General features: G+C 34.5%; 1 protein-coding gene across 1 annotated transcript in view; it reads right to left on the reverse strand.

The window, feature by feature from the left end:
- The window catches only part of LOC149567575 (PHAF1 protein At3g51130), a 93,866-nt gene that overhangs the window by 24,001 nt on the left and 55,735 nt on the right, over window positions 1-14,130 (reverse strand). The window contains exons 13-14 of the mRNA XM_089820813.1: window positions 8,252-8,356; window positions 8,025-8,082 (exon numbers count right to left, since the gene is read on the reverse strand). Of these exons, the coding sequence (XP_089676939.1) occupies window positions 8,035-8,082; window positions 8,252-8,356 (153 nt within the window). The 3' untranslated portion in view covers window positions 8,025-8,034. The remainder of the gene's footprint in view (window positions 1-8,024; window positions 8,083-8,251; window positions 8,357-14,130) is intronic.

The following is a 14,130-nucleotide window of genomic DNA, read 5'->3' on the forward strand; positions in this document are numbered from 1 at the left end:
TTGGATGAGTAGGTCAGAAAGTTAATCATCATGAAAACTTAGTAATGAGTTCTTCTTCGTGAGGGAGAAATTCGAGGTGTAATCCCTTGCTAATGACTTCTTATCTGTGAGTGAGAAGTTCGAGGTGCAATGTCGTGTTAATGCAATCTTCTTTGTGAGGGAGAAGTTTGAGATGAAAGCCCTTGTTCCACCCTCTGGGAGTAACTCTGGTGGATATCAAGAGAGATAATCCATGACTTAGCACTTGTGTTTACTCAACCTCTGGGAGTAGCTACGGTGAACATCGTATGACATCACGTTGAGTGAATCCATTATGCAAACTTGTGCTCATTTATATTTTCATTCAAGGGAGTAGCCATGACGGACCCACCCTTTGATACAATTCATGGTGGATGTCATGTGTGTGACACCATGATAACACCACGTGAGAGAATTCATGATTACTTTCTGTTAAAACTATAACTTTGATCCTCATACTGGTCTGATTGTGCAGATCACACAATCCTCATCTTTCAGATAATATTGTTTTGAAGGCTATTAATACATTGCCACTTGGTTAGGCATGATCGGCAATCTTTGGTGATGACCTTATGTTAGCATTAACATCAACTTAAATTAGTTATGTTTAATTGTTAAACTGATTCTCCTTCTAGGCGCCAATTATGAGAAGGAATTGTGGGCCGACCTAGGTAGGGTCATGTCCCTTTAAGGGACATGCCCTTTGGTTATGGTATATGAGGAGGGTGTAGTTGTAGTTAAAGGACATACAACAGAACACCAAGTCTGCTCCTTTAAGCAACTCTGCCACAAATACTTGTGGAGATAAATATTTATTTCAGAAGGACAATTAATATTGTCATCTCATTTCAAGAGAACAAAGAAGGAAGATCAGAACAACAAGATTCAAAGGGATTATCTCAAATCTGATAATTCAGAATTTGCATAACTTTACATGGTATTAGAGCTCTGGTAGTCAAACCTAGGCTCTGCAAATTAAATAATCAGACTTGATATATATCTAGCATCATTCTTACATCTTCAATGGCACACACAATCAGACCCGAGGACAGGTTTGATGGGAAAGAACACTTTGATGCTTGGAAATTCATAATCGTGATGATTCTTGAAGAAAATGATGTTACCATCAGTGGTAATTCAGCACATTCCATCAAAGGAATTGGAAATTGCACCTCGAAACTAAAGTCAGGTAGTTCTCTCAATGGCATACAAAATCAGACCCAAGGACAGGTTTGATGGGAAAGAACACTTTGATGCTTGGAAATTCATAATCATGATGATTCTTGAAGAAAATGATGTTACCATCAGTGGTAATTCAGCACATTCCATCAAAGGAATTGGAAATTGCACCTTGAAACTAAAGTCAAGTAGTTCTCTTCTTCTCAAAGGAGTACTCTATGTACCAAGAATAAAAAAGGAATCTAATATCGGTTACAACACTTAAAGATGATAGACATAATGTTGCATTCATGGATGGTAAAGTAATGACCTGAGCTAAGAACTCCTCATTTAAGAAAGAAAAATTGATTGGTCAAAGAAAGGGGTACTTGTATGAATTAATTTTAGAACCTAGTCGACCCATTCAAGCCTTAATTCATAAAGTTGTTGATATAAACGAAATATAGCACTAAAGATTAGGACATCTAAATTTCGAAACCTTATCTACTATGGAGAAGATGGTTATTGGTTTACCCGAGTTAAATAAAGATCATTCCAGCATATGCAAAGGATGTGCTTTGGGTAAGAACACCAAAAGTCCATTTCATGATAGCACTAGAAAAACTAACAATGTTTTGGAATTAATCCACTCAAATTTATGTGGACCTATGTCTGTTCCTTCTCTTGGAGGATTCTGGTACTATATACTTTTTATAGATGACTTGGATTTACTTCTTAAAATGTAAAGAATCAGAAGAAATCCTTAAGAGATTTAAAGAATTTAAAACCTTAACTGAAAACTTATCAAGAAATAAAATTAAAACTCTTAGGACTAATAATAGAGGGGAATATACCTCGGATTTGTTGAAAGAGTTTTGTAAAGAAACAAGAATTAAGAGGGAGTATATCGTTCCTTATTACCCACAACAAAACGGGGTAGCAGAAAGGAAGAATAGGACAATTACAAAAACTGCAAGAGCTATGATATTTGAAAAAAATATAGAATATTATCTTTGGGCAGAAGCCTCTTGTACTGTTGTCTATATTCAGAACAAATGTCCTCACTCCTGCCTTAGAGATAAAATTCCAGAAGAAGTCTTTACTAAGGTTAAACCTAATATAAGTCATCTTAGGATTTTAAAGGTATTTTTGTTGGATATAGTGAAACATCTAAAGCATATAGGATTTTCAAACATGATCAGAAAAATATTGAACTTAGTAAGGATGTAATTTTTGAAAAAGATTTAGCATTCAAAAGAGCTCTAAGTTCTGAAGAACCCTTTCCCTTACCTAGTTTTGAAGGAAATACTAAATCTGAGTCTTAGAGGGAGACCATTGAAGAAATTGAAGATGAAATTCAAAACCTTAATCTTGAAGAAACCAAAAATTGTAAAAAAAGACCACTTTGGGCCATTAAGACAATAGAAGAAGCACAAGACTTCGTTGCACCATCTGGAACATTCAGAGAAAACAAAAGACCCAAAAGATTTTCTAGTTATGTAGCAAACATGAATGATTTATCTAAATCAGAACCAACCAATGTTTCAAATGCTATTAAACATACAGCTTGAAAGGATGCCATGACAAAAGAATACCAATCTATTATGAAGAATGATGTTTGGGAAATTGTTCCAAGACCTGAAGGAAAATCTATTGTTTCTTACAAGTGGATATTTAAAATCAAGCATGTTGCTAATGGTAACATTGAAAAATATAAAGTCAGGTTCGTAGCCAAGGGATTCTCTCAAAAAGAAGGAATTGATTATGAAGAAACCTTTGCTCCTGTTGCCAGATACACCTCCGTAAGAACAATCCTAGCTATTGCAGCATCAAAGGGATGGAAAGTACATCAGATGGATGTAAAAACAGCGTTTCTAAATGGAAATATTACAGAAGAGGTATATTTGGAGCAACCTGAAGGATTTGAATCTCATAGCCCTAAAAATTTTGTTTGCAGGCTCAAGAAAGCTCTCTTTGGGCTTAAACAGGCTCCAAGGGCATGGTATGAAAGAACTAATAAGTATCTCACCCGTATAGGATTCTCCAAGAATGAAGCTGATCCAAATCTATATTATAAAAGGGATAAAGATGATATGGTAATATTGATACTGTATGTTGATGATTTACTAATAACACGTGATGATCATCTCATAGATCAATGCAAGAAAGATCTAATCAAAGAATTTGAGATGAAAGATTTAGGACTCCATTACTTCCTAGGACTGGAAGTATGTCAAAATTTTGATAGTATCATACTCAATCAAGGAAAGTATACAATAGACATCTTGAAGAGATTTGGAATGTGGAACTGCAGACCTATGTCTTCTCCCATGGAGACTAATTTACATAAACTTAAGGATGCAGTAGCAGAATCACCTTCCGTAGATTCTACTCTTTATAGACAGATGATTGGGTCCCTTATGTACTTGGTAAATACTATATACTAAGTAAAAACAGGACCTGACATTTGCTATGTTGATAATGCATTAAGTCAATTTATGTGTGAGCCAAAGGAGATTCACCTAGTTGCAGTCAAACACATCATGAGATACTTACAAGTCACTCTTCACCTTTGGCTCAAGCATGAGAAGGTTGAATTGGATCTACATGGATACACAGACTCAGATTGGGCTGAAAGTGTTACTGATAGGAAAAACACTTCAGGATGTTGTTTCAGTTTAGGCTCAGCGATGATATCATGGATATGTAGAAAGCAGCCTTCAATAGCAAAAAGTTCTACAGAAGTTGAATACATTGCAGCCACAATGGCCTCTCGGGAAGCAGTTTGGCTTAGAAAGTTACTTGTGGGATTATTTGATCAACCCATGAATCCTACGATTATTCATTGTGATAATCAAAGTTAAATGAAGCTTTCTGTGAATCCAGTTTTTCATGAGAGGTCTAAACATATCGAAATTCCTTACCATTATGTAAGAGATACGGTAGACAGGAATATTGTAAAATTCGAATACACTTGCACTGCAAATTAGAGAGCAAATATTCTCACCAAAACTCTCTCTCAAGTGAAGATAGATCACTTCAAGAAAACACTTGGTATGGTTGAATTGTAATTCATTTGTATTCTTTAAATTATTAATAAAATAATTTTATTGTCAGGCTATTGACTATTATTGGCTCCACCATTTGTATTCATTATTTTAGAGGTGACAATCTCTGAGATAATGAACACTAGTATGAAAGACATTATGAGAGATGATGATCTCTTAGATAATGTGCTAAACAATAGAGATTTACTGTCAAATCTAGATGAGTTCAAGATCACATTGTGATGTAGACATTATTATGCCTATAAGTCACAATTTGGATAAAGGAAGAATTTTATTATTCTCAAGAGTTTATCCTATGTTCTGGTAGATCTTAACTCACGATCATGTAGTGATATAGGAATGCTAGTACCTATGAGTCACAACTTGGATAAATGAAGAATTTAATTATTCTCTAGATGTTATCTTGTATATTGTATTCATTGCAATATTGTTATCACTAGTATAAGTGATATGTCAATTCACAGATATAGTAATATGACATAGGATCATGTGTTCAATAATACCACATGCTAAGAAGAAGATTTAGATAGATATAGAGTCTCATTCTATGCTTATTCATCGTAATTGATGATGCTAGATATGTTATCTCTCTGTATGATTATCAAGTTAAGAGGGAGTGTTAAAACTATAACTTCAATCCTCACACTGGTCTGACTATGCAGATCGCACATTCCTCATCTTTCAGATAATACTGATTTGAAGGCTATTAATACATTGCCCCTTGGTTAGGCATGATCGGCGATCTTTGGTGATGACCTTGTGTTAGCATTAACATATTAACATCAACTTAAATTAGTTATGTTTAATTGTTAAACTGATTCTCCTTCTAGGCGTCGATTATGAGAAGGCATTGTAAGCCAACCTAGGTAGGGTCATGTCCCTTTAAGGGACATGCCCTTTGGTTATGGTATATGAGGAGAGTGTAGTTGTAGTTAAAGGACACACAATAGAACACCAAGTCTTCTCCTTTAAGCAACTCTGCCACAAATTCTTGCGGTGATACATATATATTTCAGAAGGACAATTAATATTGTTATCTCATTTCAAGAGAACAAAGAAGGAAGATCAAAACAGCAAGATTCAAAGGGATTATCTCAGATCTGATAATTCAGAATTTGCAGAACTTTACACTTTCTTGTACTTGTGTGTTCACTCTCTAGATGAGCCATGGCAAATAACATTGTAAGTTGACGATCTCACAATGATAAATACGTGTGCATCTTACCATCATTTTGAGGTGACGATCTCACAATGATAGTTAACATCTCGTTAAGTAATATTTATGGATAGCCACAATGGTGAATATCATGTGAGGTGATATCTACGGATAAGTCATATTGGTAGATATTATAGGTGAAGATGTCTATAAGCCATAATGATGGATATCACGTGAGGTGATATTTATGGAAAGCCATAATGGTGGATGTCACGTAAGCCAATATTTATGGAAAGCCATAAGGGGAGATATCACATGGATAAGTCATTATGGTTGGTATTAAAAGAGGTCATATATTTCCACATATGGATGTAGCCATTGTAGTCATCATCACAATAAGGTGATGTAACTTGTAAATGACGATAGCATCAAAAGACAAACCAAGAGTTATCAAGAAGGATTCCTTCATAGCTAAGAGGAAGTACTGTTATTGTAGCTATGGTTGGATTCCTTCAAGCCGGCATAGATAACATAAATTTTGTGAATAGAATTCTTGGTAATATATAATCAAATTTATATTGATAAATCATAATATAGTTATATTTATATAATAATTAGTATATTATGTGAAGGGACACCACAAAAGATATAAAGGAAGATTAATCTTCCTCTCTTGGACACAAATTTTAATCATCTTGCAATCTGCAAAATAAACAACACATTTTACAGAATTTGACTCAAATTGGCCTTCTTTCCGCATCCTCTTTAAATCAGCAAAATCAGATTTATTTTTGGAAAGGAAAAGCAGTGAAATTGGAGAGAAGAATAAGGGCAAGTATGAAGATGGCATAAAACAGGAAGCTAGGTCAGAGAGCATGAGAACAAGGAGGTGAAGTTGGAGTTTCAAGCACTGGAAAACCCAAGATGACATTAAGCAGGGTTCCATTTCTTCTTCTGGTCAAATTTTTGGTTTACAATATTGTTCAAGGGTTAAAAACATGGATATCATCAATTTTAATGAATGCTAGGTGGCATGGGTTTGCAATTTCAACCTCAGAGAACCTTCAAACGCCCCTTTTTCTAATTTGTGTGTACTACAATAGTCATTGAAGTTCTGGTCTGAGTATTGCCATATGTAAGGCCAGGTTAAACCCCTTCAATTTTGGCTGCCCATCCTCCCTACTCGTTTATGCCTCTGAATTGGCCATCAAACAATAGCTAGAGTTGGTTTCCTTTAAGTATCAGTAAGCCGATTTAGGGTTAAAGTCTCCTCTGTCTTCATTATCAAATGCCAGATTCTGAAAAGGACAATCATGTGTACGTGAATCCCTGGGGACGGTGTACTTTGGACCTCCCAATAGTTGTGGTTATAAAGGTTGCTAAGATTTAGCAGATGATCTCTTAGATTGCCTTCTACAACTTTATTTTGACCCCATTACTAGTATATGCCGGAAACCAATGAGAAGGGAAAATTTAAGAAGAAATATGAGTAGCATCAGGCGTTATCTTTATTCATACAATGATAACAAAATGCCAGTTTATGTAGCTGCAGTGAATTCTCTTTGAATCCATCCTTGTTTAGCCATATTTTTAGGTTCTTAATAAACCAATTGAATACATGAAACTGATTAATGAGTATCAGTTCATGATGGAACTGGATATGATAACCTTAAAATTTAAGCCAAATCAGTCTTCTATAGCTTGCGGTAAGGGAGAAACAAGCATAGAGAAAACTAAGCATGAGGAGGTAGGGGTTCATATAAAGAGACCCACTTGTAATGACAGAGCTAGTTGCTATGATAACCTTATATAGTTAAATAATAAAAACCAGTAATTCTGTCCTAAAAGGAGAAATCAGTCTCCAGCAGGCTTATACTCTCAAAATATACCTTTAAGATTGAAGAGTGGGGATTGTTTCCAAAATAATAAAGGAAAAATTTATTCTTCCTAGTACCTACCTCCTACTGGGAAGAGTCTTTGAGCAAGTAATGCTGTATCTTTATATACATTTTTTCGGAGCACATTCATGGCCGTTATTAAACTTAAAACAACTGCAATACCTTTTAAAGTCGGAGGAATGGTAGTAGCAAACCATCACTAGACATGTAGTGAGTTTACATTCTTATTGGCTTTTGTTAGGAATGATTTATTATCTCCTATTGGTTACATAACAGCCACAACAACTTAGGAATGAATACATTTTGAACCCCCAAAGTCATACAACATTAAAATGCAGTTGAACCATAGAGGTGATTGAGCTTAAAAGTGTTTCCATTCCATCAAAAAATCAGAAACCTCTAAAGATAAAAACACTAGACCGACTGAAGCCTTGCAAAATACTATTCAATTGTACTCTATTTGGAGAAAAAGCATGGCAAGAACTTGAAAAATAAGAATTTATCGACAACACAATCTCTTTTAGTTTCAATTTTGTTAAATCGATTGTAAAAGTAATGTTTCCTCAATGACTGCACTTCACATTTACCATTAATCTAAGACATTAGTTGTTGCAGTTCTTGATCAATTGAAATAGACAAAAAGAAGAAAATCAAAAGCAAATGCCCAAGAACAATCCATGCACAGAAAACTCATTTAGAACAGAAAGCAGATATGCTGGCACACACCTTAAAGTCATCATGATTGAAATAGAGTTACAGTAGCTATGTGCCCATTCCTCATTACCTGCAAAATATACAGAGTAGCTGAAAATCAGAAGCAAAAATTAAAAATAAAACAAGATATGAAAAAGGAGAGCCAAATTGAACTCGACACGTTGAGAAGATAAAAATAGTATGGTGCTAATAATGCATCCACATTATTCATAAATGTATGTTAATACAACCAAACTCACCTCAAATGCTATATTTCGATACCCATAAACAAAGGTTGATCCAAAAGGGTTGATTGTTGAACCTTGAGTCTGAATTGCAGCTCGTCCAGCATCTCCTAGAAGTTCCTGCAGCAAAAGTAAATCATTACAAACCATCTAGAAATATAGGTCCATCCATAAATAAACCAGGGAGAGAGGTAAGGTATCCAGTTAAATTTTTACAAACTGCATATTGATCTTAGTTTCAAGTGTCGAGAGACTTGACACCAATATCTTACTTTGTTTACTTAATCACCAAAATGAATATTGGTATCAAGCTTATAAGAGATGCTGGAATTTTTAAAATTCCAAAATATGTGAATTTAGAGCTTTCTTGCTAGACCTCGGGATCCACATAAGACCTTCAATGTATAGTTTTGCATGATAATAATTTATTTGTATCGCTAACATCACCATCATTTTAGAGTAGAACATATTACAATAATAGATAATCTTCTGTAAATATTAGAATGTTTCCAAAATTTGGTTTTTTGTTTCTAGATTAGAATGTTTCTATTCTTTACGAGTTTTTCTTACAAAAACATCATTTAGTCTCTTGTATAAATTGGTCTCTTGATCACTATTAATAACAAGCATAAAAAAATTCCAATTACTTCGTAATATGGTATCAAAGCCAATACTCTTAACAATTTTCAAAAATAACTATAATTTCTTGGTTGAAAATATCTGCATTTTGTTTTTGAAATTATTTACATGCATATTTGCTTCCAACTCTCTCTATAATCTGACTAGGGTTTCCGTTTTGAGAGATCTGAATCCATCAACTTCTGGTTCGGTTCTACAACCAATTTCTGTCCAAATCCGTCTTTTTCTGCACATTTTTGCCATTTTTGTGATTTTTTGCAGCAGGGCCGTTTTTGTTCAAAACCCTAATTTTCTATACCGGATTAAAAAATTACAAATTCTTGGTGGATTATTTGAGATCTCAACTGAGTTGTTTATTTTTTTGGTACCTCAATTTTTGTGCCTTGATTTTCGAGCCAGCCGATCCAAAAACCAACAACATATTCTTTCTGGGTTATTCGAACTCTCTTCTGGGTCACCCTTCAAATTTTTTGGGTCTCTACTTTTTAAGAGTTGCATGTACTTGTATGTTTGTTGCATGTATTTGCATGTTGTTTGCGTGTGTTGTTTTACCAAAGTCTCATGTTTTGTCTCCCTAAAAAATTCTAGTGGGTTTTCATAATTTATTTTTTCTCCAAAAAAAAAATCTGATGGGTTTTCATTTTTATCCCTAAAAAAAGATTTTATGAGTTTCTATAATTTTTCCCTTCAAAATTTATGATTCTGTAATTCGCAAAGTTGTGTGGGATTAGTCTGTTAGGTTTGTAATTTTTTCCTCAATAATTATCTGTTGGGTTTTACAATTTTCCTATAAAAACGAAGCTTTGTATTGTCAGGTTTTGATTTTTTTTAACTCAAAAATCATGTTGGATTTTGACTGATTTTTCACCTCAAAAATCACGTTGGGTTTTGATTTTTTTCACCCTAAAAAACATGTTCAGTTTCCATGATTTTCTCCTAAAAATCATGGCTTTTAGCGGTCTTTTTTGGAGCATTATGCTCATCCACAAAGTGTTGGAGTGTTATCCCAACTATACCATCAGCAGTTTTCTCAACAGACATCCTCTGCCCAAGATTCAAAAGGCTCTTGGAAGAAAAACATTCAAAGCAACTATTGCCACAAGTTTGGGCACATGAAGGTTGAATGTCAGAAGCGCTTAGCTGCCTTATCCAAACAATCTAATTCGCTGCCCACAGCGAACAGTGCGGAGCACCTTGAGCAAACAAAATCTGTCTTTTACGCTTTTTGACAGCTTTGTGCTCTAGATAGATAAACCATTAAAGGAGGGTATTACAATAATAGATAGTTACTATAATCTCTGTTTAGAATCTAATGGTTATCTATCGTGATCTTCTGTAAATATTAGAATGTTTCTAATATTTAGTTTTCTGTTTCTAGAATAAAAATGTTTCTATTCTTTACGATTTTTCCTTACGGATATATTGTTCAGTCTCTTGTATAAATTGATCCCTTGATCACAATTAATAACAAGCATATATTTTCCAATTACTTCGTAATAGAACCCATAAGTGGAAGCAAATCATGACTAGAAATATTCAACCCTCGGCAATCAGTTTCAACCAAGTTCTTATAGGACTACAAAACCCTTTAGACTCTTATTTGATGCTATCGTGCTAAGTTCAGGCACTAAATCTTAGCAGTGATAATGACTAAGATTGAGTCATAAAACTTACTGTTTGATTTTACAGAAAGAATCAGACAAACATACTACAAACTTTGAAGGAAGTTGATTATGGATATTCAAGCAAATTAAATATGCTGAAAAACAAAAAAAAATCCATATAATTGATTTTGCTTTCTGAACATTGCTATGAACTTGGAAGTATTGACGTAAATTCTACTTATTACAAAATGAGATAAAATTTAAAAATTAATCTGTGAATCCCTTGACATATAATAATATGAAACAACCGTATATGTAAAAAGACAGTTTTGCACAGTGTATATTTTTATGACATTCACAAAATTATCTACAAAAACCATAGTTGCATTAACAGTCTTAAACCCTGGAGTCAACTGATAAAGCAAAGATGTCTTTAACATAAGCATATAGCTACATCTAGACAAATATTGTTGTAGGCATACATGATTACACTGCAAATCTTGACCCAGTAAATGAAATACAAACAAATCTTGAAATCACTTGTATAATATTGGCTCAAGTCTCTCCAAATGTTTAAGAATGCATTCACCAATCAATATGGCCAAATCCAGATAGATTTCACCTCTACATATTGTGGATATAATATAGCATCTTTGATTCTAACATTCTTGCCTTCCCCACTATTGTTATCAAAGAAATGGTATGACTTTCCATGTCTTATCAAACTACTGAATGCTTCCGTTTTGATGGCTGAAAAACATCCATAATTGCTGTAACTGAATAGCATATGACGTTTTGTCATTGAATATTGTCAAAACACTTGAAAACCATAAAGACACTTGAAAACCTGATGATTTTCCTTGCATGAACCTTGTCCACTCCTTGAAGAAGAGCACTCTGATGGTCACTTGCATCTAACAAAACTTTATTTCCTTTACAAAGGGCTAATCTCACCCAGGAGAGTCTTTTCTTGTGCTTTAATCTTCAAAATTTGTCCATTCCTTCATGAAGTGTGTACTTTGGGTCTTGATATCACTTTTTAATGTTTTGGAATTCACTATTGATTTCTCTTTGGTAAAGCAGCTATCAATGGTCTAGACTCTACATGACACATATGTCCATGTTTTGATGTTCGCCTTTCTCTTTCTTTGGTAAGGAATGCACCAGTACAGTATACAAGAAAACTTCATTTAAGGGTACACTCCTTAAAAGGGAGTGTGCCACACCACTAGGTGTACATTTTTTTTTATGATTTTGAGTAGCCATTAGACAATTCCACAAGTCACTTTTTCCTCTAATTGCATGGTTACATTGAATAGCTTATGCACTTCTTCACTTAAATTATACATCACAATTGACTCACTTAAGTTGATTATCTAATGGAGAAAAGCACAATCATGTTATGAGCATTTTTTCTTTTAACATTTTTTGTTTTGCCCATTTAGTGAAAAGGGGTGCTCTATTACTAAGTGGGCACTTTTTGTTATGCCTTTTCAAATAAACACTTCTGGCCTACCGAAAAAGGACTGCCTTTTGTCACATGAGTACCATTTTTTCCTAGTTTCTTGTTGAAATGGAAAAACGTATGCACTTCTTCACTTAGGCCAGCATTTTCTTCTAATTTCATGTCAATACAATTTATGAAAAGGAAGGTCACCACCATTTGTTATAATTTAAAGCTGAAACTGGACAAATTATGTCTAATTGCAAACACTTTCACTTAATTTGCCTTTTCTACTTGATTTCTACTTAAAAGTTGGACATTCACTTGAATTTCAACACAGCACTGCGAATGTTAATTCTGCAACTGATCTTTGGCATGGCATCTTGCACATCGAATCCACTTTTTATTCTGTTCCCTAACTCCCTCCTCAATCAAGGGAGATCTAGTTACCATCATGTAGGCCCCTTCAGATTTATTAAAATCATAGTTTGTAAGCTCTGCGAGCGCTCTCCGAGTTGTGAAGTACTCTCTAATTTTTTTACTGGGCAAGTTTTCACCAGTGTAACTCTCTTGTTTTTATAGACACAAAAACAAGAGCATTAAACCCCCTTGTTCTCAAGATGTGGGGACAGTGTTCCCAAGTTTCCCCATCGGCAAGCGTTCTCCACCCATTCACCACCAAAACAAAGGACATCCCAGCATTCCCAAAATGGCAAAGGGAGTGCATAGGCATCCTTCAACCATTTCAGGGATTCTTGCTCCCCAAGTGGCCGGCAAATTTTTTAACAGTTTTTGAAAATTGCAAATTTTTTATTCAATTTTGGTTTCCATTCGATTGGCACGCAAAAACATTAAAATCGTTTTGCATTTCCAAGAGAGTTCAACCATGTCAATTTTGGGTGAAAATGCTTCAAAGATGAAGAATCCAAAGGACACACAAGAGGGAAAATGTGCTGCCCTAGGACCCCTCATGAAGCATTGCCCCTTTGTTACTTCTGTAACTTGTAAACATACTGATCTGATAAACAGATCGATCTGATCTGATATGGCATAATAAATATAGAAATAAGTCATTGCAGTGTTCTCTTTATGATATCGGCATCTATCCTTGTGTATTAGTTTAAAACTAATCTAAACTTCTTTGTTTATGTTTGTGTTTAAACTTATTTAATTCATGGAAAGTCGCTGACTTCTAGAGGTTAGGCAGATAGACTTTGGAAGAGACATGTCCTTAGAAAGGACATGTCCCTTGATTCCTATATTTATAGAGGGTAAGGTTGAAGTCTAAGAGCACACAAGAACACAAATAGTCTGCTCCTTAGTCAATATTGCCCACATACGATTTGCAGAATTGAAAGACAGATTTCTGAATTATATTTCTAATTCAATTGAAGGCAATACTTTGAAGTTATTCACAGCAAGTCACAAGGAGAGGAAGAAGATTGAATCTAGTGTATATTCAGTCACACAATTTGTAGAAACTTTACATGGTATTAGAGCTCTGGTAGTCGAACCTAGGCTCTGCAAAATTCAGTAATCAGACCTTATATATATCTAGCAACTTCTCCTATCTTCAATGGCACACACAATCAGACCTAAGGACAAGTTTGATGGGAAAGAACACATTGATGCTTGGAAATTCAGAATAATGATGATTCTTGAAGAAAATAATGTAAAACAATTTGTTGATAGAGTATCCAAACAACCTAGTATTGAACCTCATAAAACCATATGGAATAAAGGGAATAGAAAAGTCATCCAGATCATATTAGATGGAGTAAAGAATGATATTGTACCTATGCTAACAAAACATCAGACAACATTTGATATGAATGCATTACTAAATGCATATGAAGTCAATAATGCAACTAGGATTCCCGCACAGAAAAGGCAACTAAATCACATACAAATAAAGAAAGCAGAATCAATTAATTCTTATTTCCTAAGGGTTGTCGGCCTTATAGATGAATTGTCAAGTATAGGAACCATTATCAGTGACACGGAACTAACTCTGATGGCTATAGATGGATTGCCAAATTCGTGGGAAACTTTTGCACAAGGAATAAGTGCCAGAGATAAACTCCCTGACTTCAAAAGACTTAAGGGGGATTGTCTTCAAAAAGAATCCAGAAAATTAAAGAAAGGGGGGAAACTGAAAACAAAAGATGAAGAACTACATGTTCTTAATACAAACTCCTATAAGGGCA

Source organism: Cupressus sempervirens, chromosome 3 (assembly GCF_028749045.1).
Source record: "Cupressus sempervirens isolate cs-2001-9-10 chromosome 3, ASM2874904v1, whole genome shotgun sequence".
In the NCBI taxonomy this organism is placed as follows: Eukaryota; Viridiplantae; Streptophyta; class Pinopsida; order Cupressales; family Cupressaceae; genus Cupressus; species Cupressus sempervirens.